Source organism: Dendrobates tinctorius, unplaced genomic scaffold (genome assembly GCF_039654945.1).
Source record: "Dendrobates tinctorius isolate UK_male_01 unplaced genomic scaffold, ASM3965494v1 ptg000203l, whole genome shotgun sequence".
NCBI lineage: Eukaryota > Metazoa > Chordata > Amphibia > Anura > Dendrobatidae > Dendrobates > Dendrobates tinctorius.
In genome coordinates this window covers 21,055,592-21,082,488 of record NW_027361870.1, presented here as the reverse complement: position 1 = coordinate 21,082,488, position 26,897 = coordinate 21,055,592, and the positions used below count along the sequence as shown (strand labels likewise).

General features: G+C 44.6%; 1 protein-coding gene across 2 annotated transcripts in view; it reads right to left on the bottom strand.

Annotated features, from left to right (window-relative positions):
* The window catches only part of HAO1 (hydroxyacid oxidase 1), a 79,304-nt gene that overhangs the window by 10,650 nt on the left and 41,757 nt on the right, over positions 1 to 26,897 (bottom strand). Inside the window, exon 8 of one of the 2 annotated variants that reach the window (XM_073553867.1) lies at positions 23,609 to 24,630. The exons of the other annotated variant lie outside the window; for it this stretch is intronic. Within the exon in view, the coding sequence (XP_073409968.1) occupies positions 24,320 to 24,630 (311 nt within the window). The 3' untranslated portion in view covers positions 23,609 to 24,319. Of the gene's footprint in view, positions 1 to 23,608; positions 24,631 to 26,897 lie in introns of those variants that run through there. 2 annotated transcript variants of the gene reach the window in all.

Sequence of the window (26,897 nt, the reverse complement as noted above, 5' to 3'; positions counted from 1 at the left end):
TTCTGATGTGTGCACCACCAACACCTCTTCCAAGTTGTCCCACGGCCCCTACGGCTCGTGTGAGAACCATCACCGCTGTTGTGTGCTGGGAATGCCTCAACCAACCGGTTTACCAGAGTTGCTTGTTTATTAGCCAATATTAGGTCAAGGTTCTCCTGTGGCATGATGTTTTGGAATTTGCCTTTATAGCGTGGATCCAGGATGCTGGCTAACCAGTTGTCGTAATCATTCATCATTTTGGCAATGCGGGGGTCCCTTTTTAGGATCTGCAAGGCATAATCTGACATGTGGGCCAATGTTCCCTGTGTCAATAATGCACTGCGAGTGCTGGGTGGAGGAGCACTTTCTGGCAAATCCACATCCCTCCAGTCACGCACAAACCCTGTACCAGACCTTGCCACGCCAACATTTTCTCTTGCCCCACGAGAAGCATCCTCCTCCCCTAAATAATCATCCCCATCATCATCCTCCTCCTCCTCTTCCTCTTCTTCCTCCACCTCGTCCAGGAGAGTTCCCGGAGCAGATAATGGCTGACTGTCATCAAGGCTTCCCTCCTCTCTTCCTCACCATCCACGGCTGCAGACGCCTGCTCCTTAATGTGCATCAAAGTTTGCATGAGCAGACACATAAGTGGGATGCTCATGCTTATGATGGCGTCGTCTGCGCTTACCAGCCGTGTGCATTCCTCAAAACCCTGAAGGACTTTACAAAGGTCTTTCAGCTTCGACCACTGCACACCTGTCGACTCCATGTCTGCACTCAAAGTGGCTGCCCGTGTATCCTCCCACAAATGCATTACGGCCTGCCTCTGTTCGCACAGCCGCTCAACCATGTGCAGGGTGAAGTTCCACCTTGTTGCAACGTCGATAATTAGGCGGTGCTTGGGAAGGTGGAGCAATCGCTGCAGCTTCTGCATACGACTGGAGTGTACCGGCGACCAACGGATGTGCGAGCACAGTCTTCGGACCTTCTGGAGCAGGCCTGTTAACTTCAGATAATTATTGAGGAAGCACTGCACCACCAGGTTCAAGGTGTGAGCCAAGCAAGGTGTGTGTCTGAGTTTTGAAAGGGCTATGGCTGCTACAAAATTCCGGGCCGTTATCACTAACTACCTTGCCTGCCTCAAGATGTAGACTGCCCAGCCATGACTCAGTTTGTCGCTGAAAATAATCGGCCAGTACCTCCGCGGTGTGTCTGTCGCCCAAACACATCATCTTCAACACAGTCTGCTGACGCTTTCCACTAGCTGATCGATAGGGGGACACCATGTGCAACACTGACAGCTGCGGATGGAGTGCTCGTGCGACTGCGCTCTGTGGAAGAGCTTTCGCTTCTGGAGGAGGAGGAGGGTAGAACGCCTACAGCCAACTGTGTCCTATACCGTGGGCTAGGCAGCACTGTCCCACCACCGCTGTCCCCTGTGGACCCTGCATCCACCACATTAACCCAGTGCGCAGTGATGGACCCGTAACGGCCCTGGCCATGCCTACTGGACCATGCATTAGTTGTGAGGTGCACCTTTCCACTCACTGATTGCTTGAGTGCATGTACAATGCGGTCTTTCACATGAAGGTGGAGGGCTGGCATGGCTTTGCGAGAAAAGAAGTGGCGACTGGGTAGGTCATAGCGTGGTACTGCATAGGCCATGAATTTGCGGAAAGCTGTGCTTTCAACCAACCGATAGGGCATCATCTCTAGCGAGATTAGTTTGGCAATGTGGGCGTTCAAACCCAGTGTACGCGGATGAGAGGATGAGTACTTTCTTGTCCTACTCATAGTCTCTGGTAGGGTGAGCTGGACTTGAGAGCTGCATATGGTCGAACTAGTGGTGGACATGGCGGACTGAAAGAGGGTTGATGATGGTGATTGAGTTGGTGTTCTTTCTGATGGCCTAGATTCAGTCTTTTTTTGCAATAACAGTGTGATTCCCTGACTGATTTGCCCTTGCGACGACAACTCAACATTTGCTGCTGATGGTGTGCTAACCGGTGGGCTTACAGTGGGGCAAACAATGTAGTGTTGCTGACTACCTTCTTTGGGAGCAGTTGCACATGTGGTACGTGAGTTTTGGTAGTCCGTCCACGCTTGCAAGTGCATGGTGGTTAAATGTCTTAGCATGCAACTGGTATTCAAATTTCTCAGATTTTACCCTCGGCTAAAGGTCTTTGCGCACTTCTTACAGATAACCTTGGCCTGATCATTAGGATTTTGTTCAAAAAAGTGCCACACTGCACTCTTCCTACTATGGAAGATATTTTGAGGCCTTGCACGCTGTGCTATTTTGACCGTCTGGCCAAGCTGTCCTGCAACTCTTTTGGTTTTTGTAACCTGTTTTTGGACTGCTCCGGGCCTGCCAGATAACAGCTGTTGCGATGTCGATGCACGCTGCAGATGCGCCTCCTCCTCTTCTGAGCTATTGGCAGCGGCACCCTCTTCCCCCAATGGATGCCAATCTGGGTCAACAACTGGCTCATCCATCACCTCCTCTTCAATGTCATGTGCACCTTCATCTGTGTCACCGTGTATGGTGGTATAGTACGTGGGAAGGGGCACCTGAGTTTCATCAGGGTCAGATTCTGCCTCAGTACACTGCGAGGACAATGTAGTGCTCTGAGTGAATGTACCAGCAGAATCATCTATCAGTGGCTGTGCATCAGTGCACTCCATGTCAGATTCATCTTGGCCTGGGTAATTCACGATTTGACTTGATAACCCAGGCATGGTATGTGAAAACAGCTCCATGGAGTAATCTGTAGTGTGGACTTCAGGACACAGTTGGATTCTGTCAGGCCCTGTTTATATTACACCGCAATGTGACAGGCAGATTCTGAATGGTGTAAAAAAGGTGGATGGAGGACTGTGGAGAATTTGAATCTCTCTAGACTTCAGGACACAGTTGGATTCTGTCAGGCCCTGTTTATATTACACCGCAATGTGACAGGCAGATTCTGGATGGTGTACGAAAGGTTTATAGAGGACAAGGGGAGAATTGGATTCTCTCTAGACATCAGGACACAGCTGGATTCTGTCAGGCCCTGTTTATATTACACCGCAATGTGACAGGCAGATTCTGGATGGTGTAAGAAAGGTGTATAGAGGACTGGGGAGAATTGGAATCTCTCTAGACTTCAGGACACAGTTGAATTCTGTCAGGCCCTGTTTATATTACACCGCAATGTGACAGACAGATTCTGGATGGTGTAAAAAAGGTGGATGGAGGACTGTGGAGAATTGGAATCTCTCTAGACTTCAGGACACAGTTGGATTCTGTCAGGCCCAGTTTATTTTACACCGCAATGTGACAGGCAGATTCTGGATGGTGTAAGAAAGGTGTATATAGTAGTGGGGAGAATCTGAATCTCTCTAGACTTCAGGACACAGTTGGATTCTGTCAGGCCCTGTTTATATTACACCGCAATGTGACAGGCCGATTCTGGATGGTGTAAAAAAGGTGTATAGAGGACTGTGGAGAATTTTAATCTCTCTAGACTTCAGGACACAGTTGGATTCTGTCAGGCCCTATTTATATTACACCGCAAAGTGACAGGCAGATTCTGGATGCTGTAAGAAAGGTGTATAGAGGACTGGGGAGAATTTGAATCTCTCTAGACTTCAGGACACAGTTGGAGTCTGTCAGGCCCTGTTTATATTACACCGCAATGTGACAGGCAGATTCTGGATGGTGTAAGAAAGGTGTATAGAGTACTGGGGAGAATTGGAATCTCTGTAGACTTCAGGACACAGTTGGATTCTGTCAGGCCCTGTTTATATTACACCGCAATGTGACAGGCAGATTCTGGATGGTGTAAGAAAGGTTTATAGAGGACTGGAGAGAATTTGAATCTCTCTAGACTTCAGGACACAGTTAGATTCTGTCAGGCCCTGTTTATATTACACCGCAATGTGACAGGCAGATTCTGGATGGTGTAAGAAAGGTGTATAGAGGACTGGGGAGAATTTGAATCTCTCTAGACTTCAGGACACAGTTGGATTCTGTCAGGCCCTGTTTATATTACACCGCAATGTGACAGGCAGATTCTGGATGGTGTAAGAAAGGTGTATAGAGGACTGGGGAGAATTTGAATCTCTCTAGACTTCAGGACACAGTTGGATTCTGTCAGGCCCTGTTTATATTACACCCCAATGTGACAGGCAGATTCTGGATCGTGTAAGAAAGGTGTATAGAGGACTGGGGAGAATTTGAACCTCTCTATACTTCAGGACACTGTTGGATTCTGTCATGCCCTGTTTATATTACACCGCAATGTGACAGGCAGATTCTGGATGGTGTACGAAAGGTGTATAGAGGACTGGGGAGATTTTTAATCTCTCTAGACTTGAGGACACAGTTGGATTATGTCAGGCCCTGTTTTTATTACACTGCAATGTGACAGGCAGATTCTGGATGGTGTAAGAAAGGTGTATAGAGGACTGGGGAGAATTGGAATCTCTCTAGACTTCAGGACACAGTTGGATTCTGTCAGGCCCTGTTTATATTACACCACAATGTGACAGGCAGTTTCTGGATGTTGTAAGAAAGGTGAATAGAGGACTTGGGAGAATTTGAATCTCTCTAGACTTCAGGACACAGTTGGATTCAGTCAGGCCCTGTTTATATTACACCGCAATGTGACAGACAGATTCTGGATGGTGTGCGAAAGGTGTATAGAGGACTGGGGAGAATTTGAATCTCTCTAGACTTCAGGACACAGTTGGATTCTGTCAGGCCCTGTTTATATTACACCGCAATGTGACAGGCAGATTCTGGATGGTGTAAGAAAGGTGTATAGAGGACTGGGGAGAATTTGAATCTCTCTAGACTTCAGGACACAGTTGGATTCTGTCAGGCCCTGTTTATATTACACCGCAATGTGACAGGCAGATTCTGGATGGTGTAAGAAAGGTGTATAGAGGACTGGGGAGAATTTGAATCTCTCTAGACTTCAGGACACAGTTGGATTCTGTCAGGCCCTGTTTATATTACACCGCAATGTGACAGGCAGATTCTGAATGGTGTAAGAAAGGTGTATAGAGGACTGGGGAGAATTGGAATCTCTCTAGACTTCAGGACACAGTTGGATTCTGTCAGGCCCTTTGTATATTACACCGCAATGTGACAGGCAGAAATTGCCTAGTGTATGACAAACTACAAGGTGTATATAGAATTGGGCAGAATTTGAATCTCCCTAGAGTGTAGGTCTGTAAGAACGGACAAACTCTTTGGCTTTTCCTTACAGAGTCACTCACTTAGATAGCTTCAATTTGGCAGTGATAACAGCCGTTACACGGTACTGTGAGAGGAGCGTACACGTACACCGCTGTACGGTGTATGTAAAATTGTCAAGCTCCGTGTTTTTGTATACGGACTGACACACGCTGTCTCTCTCTAGTTTTGAATGTAATCAAACAGCAAATATAATAAACTGTTTGAAAAATGGACAAAACTATAAGGTGTAGGTCTATAAGAACGGACAAACCCCTAGGCTTTTCCTTACAGAGTCACACACTTAGATAGCTTCAATTTGGCCATGAAAACAGCCGTTACACGGTACTGTGTGAGGAGCGTACACCGCTGTACGGTGTGTGAAAAAATGAATGCTCAGTACCTCACCAGGACAAAACAATAAAATTTGGATTGCTTTTAAAAAAGCAGTTTGAACACCAGTGTGCACACAGCAATGCAGCTAGCCTTAAAAGGCAGGCTAATCACCACCAGCGCTGCAGCACAAAAGCAAAAATCTTCACCTTTCACTGCACAGAACAGTAACTACAGTGAAAAGCGCTAGCAGCAGAAGCAGGTTTTTTTTTTTTTCTTTTTGCCTTCCTAACGCTCTCCCTACAGAATCATCATCAGCAGCTCTCCCTATTCTGAGATCAGCATGAGTAACATGGCAGTCGGCGTGCACTCCCTTTTATACCCCCTGTGACGCCCCACAAAGCAAGCCAATCACTTGCATGCCCTTCTCCAAGATGGTGGTGACCGCTGCCTATGTCATCATGTTGCCCACAGTGTCCGTTCTTCCTGATTGGCTGAAAAAGGGCGCTAAAGCATCTTTTGAAACGCAACTTTGGCGCTAAAGTCGCCGACCTCGTGGCCGACCTCACACTAAGGTTGGGTTTCGTTGCATGAAACCCGACTTTGGCGAAAGTCGATGACTTTTGAATTTTTTAGACCCATTTCGCTCAACTCTAGTCATATACATGGGGGTTGGCGGGAGAGGGGGAACGGGGGTGTCAGAGATCATACTGACCCCCTCGATGCGTCTCTGCAGCCCCCCCGCTTCTCTCACGGTCTCCCTTCCTTCCTTCAACGGTCACGTGGTACCACTCATTAAACTCATGAATATGCGCTAGGAGGGGGTAAGTATATCCAATATTCACCTGTCCCCCATCCATCGCTGCTTGCTGCTGTCTGCTGCATCCTGTGTCAGTGATGTTTAGGCAGCAGAGGACCTGATGACGTAGTTACTGCGCGCCGCGTCCTCTGCTGGCTAAACAGTCACTGACACAGGATGCAGCAGACAGCAGCAAGCAGCGATGGACCCGGGACAGGTGAATGTCTCAGGTGCCGGGTCCTGAGCAAGCGGCGACATTGGCACCTGTCCCCCACCGACAAGAGGTGAGTATAGCGTTTTGTTTTTTTTTTAAGCATATGGGGTATAATCTATGGAGCAGCATATGTGGGGCATATTCTATGGGGCAGCATATGGGGCATATTCTGTGGAGCAGCATATGGGGGCATATTCTATGAAGCAGCATATGGGGGCATATTCTATGGGGCAGCATATGGGGGCATATTCTATGAAGCAGCATATGGGGGCATATTCTATGGGGCAGCATATGGGGGCATATTCTATGGAGCAGCATATGGGGGCATATTCTATGGGGCAGCATATGGGGGCATATTCTATGAAGCAGCATATGGGGGCATATTCTATGGGGCAGCATATGGGGGCATATTCTATGGAGCAGCATATGGGGGCATATTCTATGGAGCAGCATATGGGGGCATATTCTTTGTGGCAGCATATGGGGGCTTATTCTATGGGGCAGCATATGGGGGCATATTCTATGGGGCAGCATATTGGGGCAGCATATGGGGGCATATTCTATGGAGCAGCATATGGGGACATATTCTATGAAGCAGCATATGGGGGCATATTCTATGGAGCAGCATATGGGGCATATTCTATGGAGCAGCATATGGGGGCATATTCTAAGGGGCAGCATATGGGGGCATATTCTATGGGGCAGCATATGGGGGCATATTCTTTGTGGCAGCAAATGGGGGCATATTCTATGGGGCAGCATATGGGGGCATATTCTATGGGGCAGCATATGGGGGCATATTCTATGGAACAGCATATGGGGACATATTCTATGAAGCAGCATATGGGGGCATATTCTATGGAGCAGCATATGGGGGCATATTCTATGGAGCAGCATATGGGGGCATATTCTATGGGGCAGCATATGGGGGAATATTCTATGGGGCAGCATATGGGGGCATATTTGGCATATTCTATGGGGCAGCATATGTGGGCATATTCTATGGGGCAGCATATTGGGGCAGCATATGGGGGCATATTCTATGGAGCAGCATATGGGGACATATTCTATGAAGCAGCATATGGGGGCATATTCTATGGGGCAGCATATGGGGGCATATTCTATTGGGCAGCATATTGGGGCAGCATATGAGGGCATATTCTATGGAGCAGCACATGGGGGCATATTCTATGAAGCAGCATATGGGGGCATATTCTATGGGGCAGCATATTGGGGCACATTCTATGGGGCAGCATATGGGGGCATATTCTATGGGGCAGCATATTGGGGCAGCATATGGGGGCATATTCTATGGAGCAGCATATATTTGGGCATATTCTATGGAGCAGCATATGGAGGCATATTCTATTGGGCAGCATATATGGGGCATATTCTATGGAGCAGCATATGGGGGCATAATCTATGGAGCATCTTATTGGGGCATAATCTATGGAGCATCTTAAGGGGGCATAACCTATGGAGCATTTTATGGGGGCATAATCTATGGAGCAGCATATGGGGCATAATCTATGGAGCATCTTATTGGGGCATAATCTATGGAGCATCTTATGGGGGCATAATCTATGGAGCATCTTATGGGGGCATAATCTATGGAGCATCTTATGGTGTATAATCTATGGAGCATCTTATGGGGCATAATCTATGGAGCATTTTATGGAGCATTTTATGGGGGAATAATCTATGGAGCATCTTTTGGGGGCATAATCTATGGAGCATCTTATGGGGCCATAGCCTTTATGGAGCATTATATGGGGCATATTATTCTATGGAGCATCTTATGGGGCCATAACCTTTATGGAGCAGCATATGGGGCATATTATTCTATGGAGCATCTTATGGGGCCATTATTAACTTTTGTGCAGCATTATATGTGGTGTATTTTGCATGGCGCATCTTATGGAGCCATCATGAACTGTATGGAGCATTATATGGGGCTCCTGATTCAATATGGATATTCAAAAACATTTATCCTACTGATGTCTCAATTAATTTTACTTTTATTGGTAACTATTTTTATTTTTGAAATTTGCCAGTAGCTGCTGCATTTTCCACCCTAGGCTTATACGCGAGTCAATAAGTTTTCCCAGTTTTTTGTGGCAAAATTAGGGGGTCGGCTTATACTCGAGTATATATGGTAGATAGAATAAAAGTTGGCAATTCATCTGCCGCGTACAGTAAAATCACAGCAGGACCCGACAGGATAGAATAGATGGATTACATACAGTATATACACACAAAATACATAGATGTAGAAATGTTAGTGACATATACAATCAGTACAGTGTGTGTCGTTTTGACGATGCGGCAACTGCATCAAAATTCAAACTAGTGTTAGACGTGGGTCGTCGCATCGTCAGAATGATGCATTCTGTGAGAAAGCATGCAAGGGGGAGGAAGAAAGAAAAACTTCCTGACAACAGAATATAAATAAAATTGCTTTATTTAGGATACAGGGCAAGGTACGGGCGGGTACCTGGTCCTTTCACCTGTCTTTGTGCACGGACATTTTAATTGGTAATGTAGGACAGATGTATATTTTCTGTGTCATGACTCTGTGTAATATACTCTGATGGTATTATTGTCATATCAAGCGGGCCATGTTCCCACATTACTTTTGTGTGTCATGACTCTGTGCTATATATCAAGACGGTATCACTGCTACACTGAGTGGGCTATGTTCCCACTTCATACTTTGTGTGTTTGGTATAACATCTCTGTGTTTTTCCCTTTTGTCCTTCCCATTTGGGTTATGCTTGATTGATATGTGAGGACTTTTGGTACCTTTTTCATGACAAGTTAACAACTTATACAAATTTTTATTGGTATTGTTCCTTGCCCTGTATCCTAAATAAAGCAATTTTATTTATTGACCTGTCTGTTGTCAGGAAGTTTTTCTTTCTTCCTCCCCCTTGCATATATTTGTTTGACAAATGGTCTCTACTTAGTCCACAACACCATGTATACTATGGGGTTATCACTAACCCCTTTGTTGGTAGTATATATTATATTTTATACCCCATTGCATTAGCTATGTTGGTGCGTGCTATCTTTATTTTTTATCAGTCTGTGAGAAAGGCAGCACTAACAAGTACAGGAGGAGAACCAGTAACACTTATATTGATAAGTACCACAAAATCACAACCCCAACACATTTGTTACAAGGAGTGCAAACTAAGTACAGGCGCACCCTTGGGGGGGGTCAGACATTTAAATGCACCTGCCCACCTACTTGTTTTCCATCTATGTCAGCCCTTCTCTGGCTCTTTAAAGTCAGAGCTGTCAATCAAAGAAGAAGGTGGTCAAGATAGAGGGAAAACAAGCAGATGGGAACATGTAATTAAATGAATTGCCCCGCCATGATGCCCTGAGCGCCTGTACTTGGTCATTCTGTGCATTCAGACTCCCTTTAAATTTTGAGAACAAGAGAACCATAGGAGTTTTATAATATAAAATTACAAAAGTTACTTTATTAATATAACAAAGCTAAAAGACAAACATGAATAAAAAGATGTGTTACACCGGACACCAAAAAAGACCATATGGCAATCAATACAACATATATACACCGTTGCATTATATGTCAGATAATAATATATCCTGGGAGCAATCCCCTAACACATACCTAACCTAAACGCCTGAGTCCTCCATGAAGTAAGTTAGACTGCCACAAAAGCTACTAATTGGGACCATGCAACTGCTTAAAGGTCCTTCTCCTTTATACCACAGCACAGTAAACCCAATTTCATATTATGTCCACATCAATAAGTTAATTTGTGGAAAGGAGAAAGGAGGACTCGGGCATTTTGTTATATTAATAAAGTAACTTTTGTAATTTTATATTATAAAACTCCTATGGTTCTCTTGTTTTCATATTATGAAGTACTGGAGTTGCATGCAGTGGCAAAGTGTATTGTAATGAGTCTGGTTATTAGTATATTAATCCCTTTAAATTTTGTTGGATAAATTTAGTATTCTCATTACTGGTGCCCTGTCTATATTCCAACCCAAATACTGTAAGTCCCCTTTAACAGTAGAAAATTACAGTAAAATGGTAAAATGTACGTTGTATTAGTTTTTCGCTGTCTTGTCTTTGAAGAGATTAAAATAACTACAAAGACCTTGGTTTCAATGAAGAGATTAAAACTAAGAACAGTAAATAAATAGGTTGAAGTCTGAATTGTTCTCCATGTCAGTCATTACCTGAACACTTTTGTCTTGGGTAAAGCCATGCCTTGAAATGTGACAGAGAAGCTTGACACCTGCTATAAATCCTCTTTTAATGAACTAGCCAAATAAAGGGGTTTTATGGGGTATTACAAATTAAATGCCTGTTCTAATCGCTGCATGAATGCACTGCCAACTAATTAGGATGAAGCTTTATAAGGAAAAATGCATGTTTTGGCCATATGCAGGTTACACACAGATAATATGCTGTATTTACTGTATATTAAATAGCAAGGTAAACTATGAAAGTTACGATTATTAGCTTACTTTATAGGGAGTCTGACAGTAGGATAAACCCACTTCTGTCTTTATGGGCACATAGGTCATAGACAGGGACGGTTTTAGGCAAAGTGGGGCCCTAGGCAAAAGTTTAAAATTGGGCCCCAAATGCTGACATATTGCATATCACACAGAAGTATTTCTGTTATATTTACATGCGCTGAGTTCAGGCCACTAAACGAGCGTGACTGACAATACTGAAGTAATTCGACGCTTGTTTCCCAGCCTCTTTACACCAACTGAGAAAGAATGATGGGAACAGAACAATCACTAATAGATCAATCTGTCCACATAGAGTATCATGTTATCGGCAGCATATCTACAGTTTCCACCGGCGAGGTGCTGCTGAGAACAATGATTTCTGTTCCGGGATAAACAATCCAGTCACTCGATAAATAGGCAGCATTTTGCTTGTTTTGTATAATACACACCATAGTCCTCCATATATTATAATGTGCACCACAGTCCTCCATATTGTAAAATGCACACCCCATAGTCCTCCATATAATATAATGTGCCCCATAGTCCTCAATATAGTATAATACACTCCCCATAGTCCTCCATATAGTATGATACACTCCCTATAGTCCTCCATATAGTATTATATACTTCCCATAGTTCTCCATATAGTATAATACACTCCTCATAGTCCTCCATAAATTTAAATACACTACTCAGTCCTCCATATAGTATAATACACTCCTCATTGTCCTGCATATATTAAAATGCACTGCTCATTCCTCCATATAGTATAATACACTCCTCATAGTGCTCCATTTACCATAATGCACCGCCATAGTATCCATGTATGTAGTACAATTCACTTCCCATAGTACTTCTTATAGTATAATGTATTCCCCATAGTCCTCGATACAGTATAATGCAGCCACCCCATAGAGCAAAATGCAGCCACCCCACAGAGTATGATGCAGCCACCCCACACAATATAATATAGCCTTCTCAAAGTATAATGCAGCCCCGCCAAACAATATAATTTAACTCCCATAGAATATAATTCAGCCCCTCCATACAATATATGGTTTGCCCCCTCATAGAGTATAATGCAGCCCCTTCATACAATATATGGTTTGCCCCCTCATAGAGTATAATGCAGCCCCCCACAGAATATAATGCAGCCCCTCCATAGAATATAATGTAGCCCTCTTATATAGTATAATGTAGCCCCTCCAAAGAATACAATGTAGCCCTCCTCATATAGTATAATGCACTCCCCCAAAGAATATAATGTAGCCCCCTCAGAGTATAATGAAGCCCCCCATACAATATAATCTAGCCCCGCCATAGAATATAATGTAGCCACCTCATAGAGTATTATGCAATCACCCCTCATAGAATATAATACAGCCCCCCATAGAATATAATGTAGCCCCCCATAGAATATAATACAGCCCACCTTCCCATAGAATATAATGTAGCCCATCAAAGGATATGATGCAATCCTCACGCATAGAATATAATACATCCCCCCATAGAATATAATGTAGCCCCCATAGAATATAATGTATCCTCATAGAATATAATACAGCCCACCTCCCTATGGAATATAATGTAGCACCCCATAGAATATAATGTAGCCCACCTCCCTGTAGAATATAATGTAGCCCCCCCATAGAATATAATACAGCCCACCTGCATAGAATATAATGTACCCCTATAGAATATAACACAGCCCACCTCCCCATAGAATTTAATGTAGCCCCCCCCCCAAGAATGACCCCACAGTCCAGTACTCACTGATAGAGATGAGCGACTTTACCTCCGGGAGGGTCGAGTCGGGTTTTGGACCACCCGACTTTACCAAAAGTTGGTCAAACTAAATCGGCCGACTATCGGCAAAAGTCGGAGTTCCGACCGAAACCTGACCCCAATGCAAGTCAATGGGGAATAAGAGTCGGCAGTGAGTGGAGGACAGTAAACACACCTACAGTGCCCATTTCAATGGCAACGACATCAATTATTATTACTTAAGCTTGTCAACCTTAATTTACTTTATAATAATAGAAATGCATTGAAAACTGGGGGTTATTTGGCTAAAGTTGTGGGGGGGTACAGCCCAGTTAGGGAGGTGGAAAAACTGGCATATGTTGAGGTGTAGGCTGGATGTTCAGCAGCTGCAAATGGAGGAATTGTAGAAGTCGGAGGAAGAGGAGGACAAAGCGAGCCATTTTGCTGGCAACCTATGTGTCATCAGGGGAAGGTGGTACAAAATCCTTTGAAACCCAGGCATGGTTCATTTTAATGAAGGTGAGATCACCTACATTTTGGATCGACAGCCGGGTCCTTCTTTCTGTCAAGATTGATCCAGCAGCACTGAAGACTCTTTCTGATAGCACACTACCAGCAGGGCAAACGAGCTCCTGTAAGGCATATTGTGCTAATTCAGACCAGGTGTCCAGTTTACAGACCCAGTAGTCAAAGGGGAATGAACTGTGAGGGAGAACATCGATAGGGGAGGAGAGGTAATTTTGAACCATAGTTGACAACTGCTGTCTCCTGTCTGTTGCAATCGATTCAGTATTACCAGTCTTTTGAGCGGTACTCGAGAAATCAGTCCACAACATGGTCATGAAACCCCTGTCTCCAACGCCACTTCGGCTGTGTGCACCACGAACACCTCTTCCATGTTGCCCAGTACGTCTCGTGGTAGAACCTGCACCACTGCTGTGTGCTGGGAATGCCTCTAACAAACGGTTTACCTGAGTTGCTTGTTTGTTCGCCAGTATTAGCTCTAGGCTCTCCTGTGGCATGATGTTCTGTAATTTGCCTTTTTAGCGTGGATCAAGGATGCTGGCCAACCAGCAGTCGTCATCCTTCATAATTTTGGCAATGCGGGGGTCCCATTTTAGGATCCACAAGAGATAATCACACATGTGGGCCAATGTTCCAGGTGTCAATGATGCACTGCCAGTGGTAGGTGGAGGAGCACTTTCTGCCAAATCCACATCCCTCCAGTCACGCAGAAACCCTATACCTGACCTTGGCAAGCCAACATTTTCTCTTGCCCCCTGAGAAGCATCCTCCTCCCTAAAATAATCATCCCCCTCATCCTCCTCCTCTTCTTCCACTACCTCGTCCAGGACAGTTTCCTGAGCAGACAATGCCTGACTGTCATCAAGGCTTTCCTCCTCCTCCTCTGCTGCAGACGCTTGATCCTTAATGTGCGTCAAACTTTGCATGAGCAGACGCATAAGTGGGATGCTCATGCTTATGATATTGTTGTCTGCGCTTACCAGCCATGTGCATTCCTCAAAACACTGAAGGACTTTACAGAGGTCTTTCAGCTTTGACCACTGCACACCTGACAACTCGATGTCTGCCCTCAAACTGCCTGCCCGTGTATCCTCCCACAAATGCATTACAGCCTGCCTCTGTTCGCACAGCCTCTCAACCATGTGCATGGTAGAGTTCCACCTTGTTGCAACGTCTATGATTAGGCGGTGCTTGGGGAGGTGGAGCGATCGCTGCAGCCTCTGCATACGACTGGAGTCTACGGGCGAGCAACGGATGTGCGAGCACAGTCTTCGCACCTTATGGAGCAGGGCTGGTAACTCCGGATAATTATTTATGAAGCACTGCACCACCAGGTTCAAGGTGTGAGCCAGGCAAGGTATGTGTCTGAGTTTTGCCAGAGCTATGGACACCACAAAATTACATCCGTTATCATTGACTACCTTGCCTGGCTCAAGATGTAGACTGCCCAGCCATGACTCAGTTTCTCGCTGCAAGTAGTCGGCCAGTACCTCTGTGGTGTGTCTGTTGTCACCCAAAGACATAATCTTTAAAACAGCCTGCTGACGCTTACCCCTAGCTGTTCGACAGTGGGACACCTCGGGTGCAACACTGGCAGCGGCGGATGGAGTGCTCGTGTGACTGTGCTCTGTCGACGAGCTTTCGCTTCTGGAGGAGGAGGAGGCGGAGGGTCGAATGCCTACAGCCAACTGTTGCCTATCCCACCGCTGTCCCCTGTGGCACTATCCCACCGCCGCTGTCCCCTGTGGACCCTGCATCCACCACATTCACCCAGTGCGCAGTAATGGACACTTAGCGGCCCTGGCCATGCCTACTGGCTCATGCATCTGTTGTGAGGTGCACCTTTCCACTCACTGATTGTTTGAGTGCATGGACAATGCGGTCTTTCACATGCAGGTGGAGGGCAGGGATGGCTTTTCTAGAAAAGAAGTGCCGACAGGATAGGTCATAGCATCGGACAGCGTAGGCCATGAGCTCTCGGAACGCTGCGCTTTCAACCAAATGGAAGGGCATCATCTCTAATGAGATCAGTTTTGCAATGTAGGCATTCAAAGCCAGTGTACGCGGATGAGAGGATGAGTACTTTCTTGTCCGACTCAGAGTCTCTGCTAGGGTGAACTGGACTTGAGAGCTACTGTACATATGGTGGAACTAGCAGTGGACATGGCGGACTAAGAGGGGGTTGGTGATGGTGATGGTGGTGGTGGTGGCGATGGCCTAGATGCAGTCTTTCGTTGGAAAAACATTGTGATTCCCTGACTGCTTTGGCCTTGCGACGACACCTCAACATTTCTTGCTGATGGTGTGCTAACCGGTGGGTGTTATGAGCTCATTTTCTGCTCCACCAGCTGGGAGTTCTCCTTGCGTTCTCCCTCTGGTGGTGACAGGAGGTAGTGAGGTTGGTTTAATTGGTAATGGTCTGCCACCTGACGAGGAGGATAATGATTGGATCTCTGGAGTATCAGACTGGATATAAGACAGCCGACGCCCTATCCTAGTGCTGGTGATTCAGTCTGCTTCTCAGGTCTTGGACTTCAGCTCTGCTCCAGTCTTCTCAAGTTAAGTTTGTTTTTGCTATTGTTCACACTTGCTCTTGTTGGTCAACTCAGTTTTTGTGCAGTCAGCCAGCCCGGCTGGGCTGTGCTGAATTTCCACTCTTATTTATCTGTATTTGCCAATTTGCCTTTTTGTCCTTTATTAGATTGGCCTCTTTTTTGCTCTGTCTCAGAATATTTCAGAGTGCTGATATAGTGGGAGAATTCTAGTGACTTCAGGGTTAATTTTGTTATCAGAAGTGTTGGACATTATTTTGGGTAGGGTTTTTTTGGCAGATTGCAGACAGTTTCTTTCCTTTCCTGTCCTTTCAAGTTAGTTTGGCCCCATCGTTGGCTCAACCTATTTTTGTGCCTTTGTTTGTGTTTTCATCTTGCTTCACCGTCAATACATGTGGGGGGCTGTCTTTCCTTTGGGGTCTGCTCTGGGGAAGTTAGTTTTGCTCTTTTCTTTCTTTAGGCTTATTTAGCTCTCCGGTTGTGACGAGGCGTCCAGGACCATCGTAGGCACGCTCCACGACTACTGCTAGTTGTGTGTTAAGATCAGGGATCTGCAATCTGCATAGTTACCAACCTCTCTGGTTTTCTGAGACTTAGCGTGTGTTGCTTTTTTCTCCTCGGTGACCCATTCATAACAGGTGGGCTTACAGTGGGGGAAGCGATGTAGGGTTGCTGGCTACCTTCAGTCGGAGCAGATGCACATGTGCTACCTGAGATTTTGCATTGCAAGTGCATGGTGTTGTGGTGCTAATAAAATATGGATATCTTATAACCTAAATATTGTAATATATTGCTTATATGCTTTGATATAGTGTGGTCATTAGACCAAGGGTGGAATGTATTGCAAATATGAAATATGGTTGTTTGAATCCAAACACTATATATTGCAATATACTATGGTGTTTTATCATTGATACTGAACTTTGATACTGAGCCACAAAGCGTTTGCTCTGTGTCAATACCGTAAGACAAGGAATTGTTCTGTGGTCTTTGAAGCTCTGTGTTTCAAAGATTCATTATCCTGATTTGCACACAAGTGATATTTGCTTTGACTGAATACTTTCTCTTTACTATACCCTGGGCCCACGTCCTAGCGAGCAGGACCCACCGAGAGATGTGATCTGCCGGGTACATAAATACCAACTTAAAGATGCGGTCATGGGGGCAGCCAGGAGGGCAAAGTCCATAAACCACTTGGACACCCGCATACAGCTTTTACCAGATTTGTCCAGATGGACCTTACAAAGACGCAGAGCTCTCCGCCCCCTTCTGGAGGAGTTGCAGCAACGTGAACTTTCCTACACATGGGGGTTCCCGTTTTGTCTTCAGGTTCAGAAGAAAGGCAGAGTACACCGACTGAGCCACCCTGGCGGCATTCCAGCCTTTTCGGTCGCCCTGGATATACCTGAGGTGGATATTCCTGAGTGGCCAATCCTACCATCGTTTTATAGAATGGAAGACCCTCCCGGAGGCCCAGATCCTCAACGTCAGCATAGACGTGGAAGACGGCCCAATGGACATGGGCGTGCATATCTAATAGAGGAAGACGCTGACTGATTATCCAGTATTGTAAAATTCAATTTTTTCTATCCGATTTGACATGGGTCTATATGTATTCGGACGGGGGTGGGACTCGGGGATCTTTACTACGAGTAATACAGGACTAAAATGTAAATATTCTTACACTATCAAATGCCCCCTCACACCCTTAGACAGTTAATCCTTCATATTAACCACTCCCACAAGCTTTTATTGGTGGTTTAAGGTGGGGCGCCCTAGTCTAAAGGATAGATTTGCTGTCTAAAAGTTATGCTGTTTCAGGATTATAGATTAGGGTGCCTTTAAACAATGGCGGGTTTGGTTGGGTTCTATTTTTTTGATGATACTGAAAGTAATTACAAAATGGGATGGGTCACGGCTCATGGGTCCACAGTTAGGCTGGGTTGTATATGGCCGGTACCCATCAGACTCACTGCTTTAGAGGTTGCGACTGATACATCATAATGGGGTCGGAAACCGGAGGAGACGGCGTCTCCGACTCTTCTTCTGTCGTACACTTACCCCCCGGAGGGCTGCCTGGCCATTGAGGCACGCAGCAATTAACAATAACCTCCACTTGGCTCTAAATTGTTTGTTAGAGTGTGTCTATCCACACTCGTATTGTTATAATTTTCTTGTACCATTGTTTCTCTAACTCTTACCTATTTTCTCTGATTGTGCCTACTTCCCCCTATTAGCTCCCTCCTCCCCTCCTCACAGCGGGCACCGGACTCCGAGGATGACCCACCCTTCTTGGCGAAGTCTGTGTTCTTGACTTCGGACTACAAATGCAATGCTAGGTAAGAAGGCCATGCAAAAGATTATGGTATATTGGGCTCTTTGAACACTAGGGGTTTTAACCCCTTCACCCCCAAGGGTGGTTTGCACGTTCATGACCGGGACAATTTTTACATTTCTGACCACTACCTTTATGAGGTCATAACTCTGGAACGCTTCTATGGATCCCGGTGATTCTGACACTGTTTTCTCGTGACATATTGTACTTCATGTTAGTAGTAAAATTTCATTCAAATAACTTGCGTTTATTTGTGAAAAAAATGAAAATTTGGCAAAAATTTTGAAAATTTCGCAATTTTCCAACTTTGAATTTTTATGCCCTTAAATCACAGAGATACAGCACACAAAAAACTTGATAACTAACATTTCCACATGTTTACTTTACATCAGCACAATTTTGGAACCAAATTTTTTTTTCGTTAGGAAGTTATAAGGGCTAAAAGTTGACCAGCGATTTCTCATTTTTACAACACCATTTTATTTTTAGGACCACATCACATTTGAAGCCACTTTGAGGGGTCTATATGATAGAAAATACCCAAAAGTGACACCATTCTAAAAACTGCACCCCTTAAGGTGCTCAAAACCACATTCAAGAAGTTTATTAACCCTTTAGGTGCGTCACAGGAATTTTTTTGAATATTTAAAAAAAAATGAACATCTAACTTTTTTTCACAAAAAAAATACTTCAGGTTCAATTTTTTTTATTTTACCAAGGGTAACAGGAGAAATTGGACTGCAAAAGTTATTGTGCAATTTGTCCTGAGTACGATGATACCTGATTTGTGGGGGGGAACGACTGTTTCGGCGCATGGCAGAGCTCAGAATGGAAGGAGTGCCGTTTGACTTTTTCAATGCAAAATTGGCTGGAATTCAGATCGGACGCCATGTCACGTTTGGAGAGTCCCTGATGTACCTAAACAGTGGAAACCCCCTACAAGTGACCCCATTTTGGAAACTAGACCCCCCAAGGAACTTATCTAGATATGTGGTGAGAACTTTGAACCCACAAGGGCTTTACAGAAGTTTATAACGTACAGCGGTACAATTAAAAAATCATATTTTTTCAACAAAAATGATCTTTTCACCCCAATTTTTATTTTCCCAAGGGTAACAGGACCCTAAAAGTTATTGTGCAATTTGTCCTGAGTATGCTGATACCCCACATGTGGGGGTAAACCACTATTTGGACGCATGGCAGAGCTCGGAAGGGAAGCAGCACCATTTGACGTTTTTGGCTGGAATTGAGATCGGACATCATGTCGCGATTGGAAAACCCCTGATGTACCAAAACAGTGGAAACCCCCCACAAATGACACCATTTTGGAAACTAGACCCCCTAAGGAACTTATCTAGATGTGTGGTGAGAACTTTGAACCCCCAAGGGATTCACAGAAGTTTATAACATAAAGACGTACAATTAAAAAATATTTTTTCCACAAAAATGATCTTTTCACCCTCAATTCTTATTTTTCCAAGGGTAACAGCACCCTAAAAGTTATTGTGCAATTTGTCCTGAGTACGCTGATACCCCACATGTGGGGGTAAACCACTATTTGGGTGCATGGCAGAGCTCGGAAGGGAAGCAGCGCCATTTGACGTTTTTGGCTGGAATTGAGATCGGACACCATGTCGCGATTGGAAAACCCCTGATGTACCTAAACAGTGGAAACCCCCCACAAATGACACCATTTTGGAAACTAGACCCCCCCAAGGAACTTATCTAGATGTGTGGTGAGCACTTTGAAGCCCCCAGTGCTTCACAGAAGTTTATAACGCCCGGGCGTGAAAATAAAAAATTCGTATTTTTTCCACAAACATGATCTTTTAGTCACCATTTTTTTTATTTTCCCAAGGGTAACAGGAGAAATTGGACCCCAAAAATTGTTGTCCAATTTGTCCTGAGTATGCTGATACCCCATATGTGGGAGAAAACTACTGTATGGGCACACGTCGGGGATCGGAAGGGAAGTAGTGACGTTTTGGAATGCAGACATTGATGGAATGGTCTGAGGGTGTCATGTTGCCTTTGGAGAGCCCCTAATGTACCTAAACAGTGGAAACTCCCCACAAATGACCCCATTTTGAAAACTAGACCCCCTAAGGAACTTATCTAGATGTGAGGTGAGCACTTTGAACCCCCAAGGGCTTCACAGAAGTTTTTAATGCCAGGGCATGAAAATAAAAAAATCGTATTTTTTCCACAAACATGATCAATTATTCCCCAATTTTTTTATTTTCCCAAGGGTAACAGGAGAAATTGAACCCCAAAAGTTGTTGTCCAATTTGTCCTGAGTAAGCTGACACCCCATATGTGGGAGAAAACTACTGTATGGACACACGTCAGGGCTCGGAAGGGAAGTAGTGACATTTTGGAATGCAGACTTTGATGGAATGGTCTGCGGGTGTCATGTTGCCTTTGGAGAGCCCCTAATGTACCTAAACAGTGGAAACACCCACAAATGACCCCATTTTGGAAACAAGAACCCCTAAGGAACTTATCTAGATGTGTGGTGAGCACTTTGAACCCCCAAGGGCTTCACAGAAGTTTATAATGCCAGGGCATGAAAATAAAAAAATCGTATTTTTTCCACAAACATGATCAATTAGTCCCCAATTTTTTCATTTTCCCAAGGGTAACAGGACAAATTGGACTGCAAAAGTTGTTGTCCAATTTGTCCTGAGTACGCTGACACCCCATATGTGGGAGAAAACTACTGTATGGACACACGTCGGGGCTCAGAAGGGAAGCAGTGCCATTTTGGAATGCAGACTTTGATGGAATGGTCTGCGGGTGTCATGTGCGTTTGGAGAGCCCCTGATGTACCTAAACTATTGAAACTCCCCACAAGTGACCCCATTTTGGACACTAGACCCCCCCATGGAACTTATCTAGATGTGTGGTGAGCACTTTGAACCCCCAAGGGCTTCACAGAAGTTTATAACACTCGGACGTGAAAATAAAAAAATCATTTTTTTCCACAAAAATGATATTTTTGCCCCCAATTTTTTATTTTCCTAAGGGTAACAGGAGAAATTGGACCCCAAAAATTGTTTTGCAATTTGTCCTAAGTAGGCTGATACCCTACATGTGGGGGTAAAACACTGTTTGGGCGCATTGCAGAGCCTGGAAGGGAAGGAGCACCATATGACTTTTTCAACTCAGAATTGGCTGGAATTGAGATCAGACGCAATGTTGCATTTGGAGAGCCCCTGATGTGCCCAAACAGTGGAAACCCCCAATTCTAACTCCAACCCGAACCCCAACACACCCCTAACCCTAATCTCAGCCCTAACTCAAGCCCTAACCCTAGCCCTAACCCTAACCCTAACCCTAGCCCTAACCCTAGCCCTAACCCTAGCCCTAATGGAAAAATGGAAATAAATACATTTTTTTAATTTTATTATTTTTCCCTAACTAAGGGGGTGATAACGGGGGGTTTGATTTACTATTTATGGCGGTTTTTATTTTTGGCAGCTGTCACACGCTAAAAGACGCTTTTTATTGTAAAAATAGTTTTTGCATCACCACATATTGAGAGCTATAATTTTTCCGTATTTTGACCCACCAAGTCATGTGAGGTCTTATTTTTTGCGGGACGAGTTGACATTTTTATTGGTACCATTTTTGGGCACGTGACATTTTTTGATCGCTTTTTATTCCGATTTTTGGGACGCAGAATGAACAAAAACCAGCGTTTCATGAATTTCTTTTGGGGGAGTGCGTTTACAGCGTTCCGCGTGCGGTAAAATTGATAAAGCGGTTTTATTCTTCGGGTCAGTACGGTTACAGCGATACCTCATTTAGGTCTTTTTTTATGTTTTGTCGGTTTTATGCAATGAAAACTATTTTATATAAAAAATAATTATTTTTGCATCGCTTTATTCTGCGAGCTATAACTTTTTTATTTTTTCACTGATGATGCTGTGTGGCAGCTCGTTTTTTGCGGGACAAGATGACGTTTTCAGCGGTACAATGGATATTTATATGCGTCTTTTTGATTGCGCGTTATTACACTTTTTGTTTGGCGGTATGATAATAATTCATTATTTTTTAACTTCGTTTTTTATTTTTATTTTTTAAGGGGTTCACTAAAGGGGTTAACTAATGGGACAGTTTTATAGGGCGGGTCGTTACAGATGCGCCGATACCTAATATGTGTACTTTTATTGTTTTGGGTTTTTTTATTTTCAAAAAATGAATTTATTGGGGAATATTTTTTTTTTTTTTTACTAATTTATTTGGCGATTTTTTTAAAATTATTTTTACACTTTTTTTTATTTTTTTTTTTACTTTATTACATAGTCCCAGGTGGGACATCACTGTCCTGTGACAGATCGCTGATCTTTCACATCACAGATCACTGTGACAGATCAGCAATCTGTCACAGACAGTGCACAAGGCTTCCTCATGCCTGTACTTTGCAGGCACTGAGGAAGCCAGCTTCCTCCAGGCCCCCGAAGGCCCCCGTCGCCATCTTGGATCCGGGGGCCTGGAGGAAAGGAGTCCCCCGCAGCAGCGCTGCACATTGCGCTGCCGTGGGGGGCTCAGGGAAGCACGGAGGGAGCCCCCTCCCTGCCGATGCTTCCCTTTAACTCCCGGTACACCGCGATCATGTTTGATCGTGGTGTGCAAGGGGTTAACGTGTCGGGGGCAGTCCGTGACCGCCCCTGACACATAGTGCCGGGTGTCAGCTGTGATAATTCAGCTGACACCCGGCCGCGATCAGCGGCGCTCACCACGTGGGTGCCGCTGATCGCGCTAGACGTACTATCCTGTCCATGGGCATAGGGGCCCGGGGCCCATGGACGGGATAGTACGTCTGATGTCAGGAAGGGGTTAATATCCCGCAGACGCGGTCACAAATCCTATATGGTATGCACAAGAAAAGAGTAAATGTGCTGATTCTACAGGAGACACACTTTAACACTAGAAGTCCCAGAGAGGGGTCATTTAACATTTCTACCTTTGGAACCCAGAGACGGGTCGAATGACCTGAAGGATTTTAGTTAACGTCCTCTAATCACCGTCTTTTGTTCTGTAATTAAGGCCATTACTGTCGCACCACAGGAGGTTGTTGTTTTCCATTGAGTTTAGCCATTTAGTTTCTAGTTAGCTCTATTTAGTTTATTGTATTTGATAATATAAAGACTATACATATTGTATTTAGTTTAGTTTTATTTGAGCAAAAAAGCACTGAAACAATGAATCATTTTTTATATATTTTAAATAGAGAATTAGAAATTTTAGAGCAAGGTACAGCTGTGAGTAATGACCAGAATCATTTGTGTCTAAGGCCTCAAGCACACTAGCGAAAAAAAATCGCACAAGAGGGCTGAAATTTCAGTGTGAAAAATATACAAAAGAACAACTATTTGTTTCCATGCTTTTTATTATTGTTATAAAAATAATAAAAAAAATACAAGAAATAAAACAATTCCACACATATTTACAATAGGCTACAGTGGCGGGGCTGCATGTGTGTGTGTGAGTGGCATGTCCTTCTTGTGTGACTAGCATTTCAGCACTCACCGAGCAGTCTGTCTGCACTGTCGGAACATACCTGGCACTGCCTGGGTATGTCCCTGGTACAGTTGCCACACGTGTATTTGTAGCAGTCAATACATCTCTCAGTTGCACAATTGAGTGGTGAGCCTTCTCTGCATTTTGTTTCTTATGAACAAAATAGGTGAAGCAGTCACCTATTTATCCCCCACAGCACAAGAGGCTGCATGCAAATTTGCTAAGGTGTTAGCAACCTTATGCATATCCCCCGCACAACAATGCAGCTGGGGGTGGGCAGACACACTCAGGAGCAGCTTACATTCTTTTGCTCTTTTACAAGACCTTTGTTGAGGTGGATCAACACAATTTATTTGTTTTGTTTTTTTGTCTGTCATTTTTAACCCACTTCTTTCACATTTTTTTTAAAACAAAAACATAACTAAATTCTTTTAGAAAAACTTGAAAAATTGAAACAGATTGTATGTTTTGCAAACTATATGTACATTTGGCAAAATGTCCTGGATAATGCAGCACAACATCACGGATCAGCAGCAAAAGGTCACATCTCTCCCAAAACACTTCATGTGTGCTTCAAAACAAAACCCATGAACCAATCCACCAGCTCCGAGTGACGTGCATGTTGAGTAGTCCATTCTTGAATGCTACGAAGCATGTCAAGAGTGATAAAACAGAGGAAGCTCTGAAGGCGACTCCGGACACTTCGTCTGGCCTTAGCACTTGGCTCTCCATCTGTAGGGTACGGTTCTATTGGGGTGAAATGGAGACGTTTCCCCACTTGTACTTCACGCCACACTGTGCCATATTTTGCGGTCTCTGTCAGCTCACTCGCCAACCGAGCTCTCTTTTTTGGTAGAGGAGGAGTCTCCTCATCTGCAAGATAAATAATTTCAAATTAACATTTTGTTTTGGTTCTAAAGGCTAGGTTCACATTTGAGAGAATTTCAGTTCCCTGCGAATCCAGCAGGGAACTTAGAAATTTTCTCAGCCTCCGCATGTTCCCCACATGCGGGAGAGCGGGGAACGCGGTCCCTAGCAACCCGCTGTGTTTACTGGATACCAGCTACAAAGCGGGCTGCGGGGAGTGCGATTCGCACCCCCGCATCCCCCCCCGCACAGAGAACTCCTCAAGATGCGTTCCCCATTTGTTCCGCAATCCTTAGAAGCCTTTATTACGGTGATACCGAAACCAGGGAAAGATCCTAAAGTGGTAATCATTTACCGTCCAATATCTCTCATTAACGTCGACGTAAAACTATACGCAAAAATCTTAGCAAATCGATTGGCCCCTCTTTTGCCTTTAGTGGTACACTCGGACCAGGTGGGGTTTGTACGGGTAAGAGAGGCGAGAGATGGTATAGGTAAAACCCTTATCCTGACTGTACATGCTAAATTAAATCATAAACCATTGGCTTTGCTGTCGATTGATGCAGAGAAGGCCTTTGACCGTGTACACTGGGGCTTCATGTTTTCGGCCCTACGACAAATAGGACTGGGGAGTCGCTTCCTACATAGGATCGCGGCTCTTTACTCCGGCCCTTCGGCGAGAGTTAAAGTCAACGGGGCGATGTCAGACTCTATGGCCATCAGGAATGGAACCCGACAGGGATGTCCTTTGTCGCCTCTGCTATATGCAATAGTTATGGAACATCTTGCGGTAGCGATCAGGAAGAACCCCAGTGTGCACGGTTAATGGGTAGACCATGTTCATTATAAGGTCTCTCTTTATGCGGATGACCTCCTTCTGTATATATCCCAGCCTCACATTACCCTTCCATCATTGATGGAAGAGTTTCACAAATATGGAGCAGTCAGCAGCTTTAAGATTAATTTTCAGAAAACCGAAGCCCTTAATATATCTTTGAGACACACAGAGCTTACAAGAATCATGGGAAATTTCCCCTTTCGGTGGAGGGTCGGGGCTATTCAATACTTGGGCGTTCAAATCCCTTCCGACATGACTTATCTGTACAAATTAAATTACCTGCCCCTCTTAGAGTCGAACTTGAAACGTTTGAGGGAGTACGGACGGAAGAATATCTCATGGTTTGGCAGGATGAACTCATTTAAGATGGATATTCTCCCCAGATTTTTATACTTGTTTCAGGCGGTCCCGATTGTACCGCCGAAAACATTCTTCCAGACCATCAGATCGGTGCTGATCCGGTTTATCTAACAGACCTCTAAACCCCGTCTAAAGTACGCTAGCTTGACTACCCCAAAGTCCAGGGGTGGCGCAGGCCTCCCTGACCTTGAGTTATACCATAGAGCGTCCATACTGGCACGTTTATTTGATTGGCAATTCGGTCATCACTCCAAACAGTGGGTCCAGCTGGAGCAGACATCTTTTAATGTTCCATTGCGCCACCTTCCATGGATCCGACGTTATGACTTGGTCACAAATGATTCTGAGGGAAATACAGGCTTCTTGACTCGAGAAGTTTTACAGTTATGGCATCGTGTTAAAACCAGAAAGAAATTGATCAGCGCTCTGAATTCGCTGACACCAATATTTGGTAACCCAGATTTTCCTTCAGGGCGTCACAGAGACCAATTTCTGGGTTGGCATAGAAGTTCTGACTTGCGTCTGGGACAGGTGTTGATAGAGGGGAGGGCTCCATCTTTGGAAACCTTAACGCAGGGGTCCCCCGCGGGAACACTTTCCTGGATGGAATATAATCAGCTGAGATCATTTATTCGGGGACACTCGGGCGACCGTTCTTCTCACTCCCCCACGACGCGGTTTGAAAACTTACTATCGCAACAAGACCCTCCTTCTCATCTGATTTCTCTTTTATATAAGGAACTTCATTCAGGAGACTCGGATGCGGTTCCAAATTACATCCAGGCATGGGAGGAGGAGATGGGACAAAAATTTTCAGTTGAAGACCTTGACAAAGCTTATCTTTTTACACATAAAATGTCTCCGGCTGGGGGCGCGCAGGAGAAAAATTTTAAGATACTGACTAGGTGGTACTTGTCCCCCGTCAGACTACAGTCAATTTATCCGTCAGTTGACGATACCTGCTGGCGATGTGAGTCTGAAAGAGGCACGCTATTCCATATCTGGTGGCAGTGTCATGCTATACAACCATTTTGGGTAAAGGTGTTCGGAGTTTATCAAAAGATTTCTGGAGCAT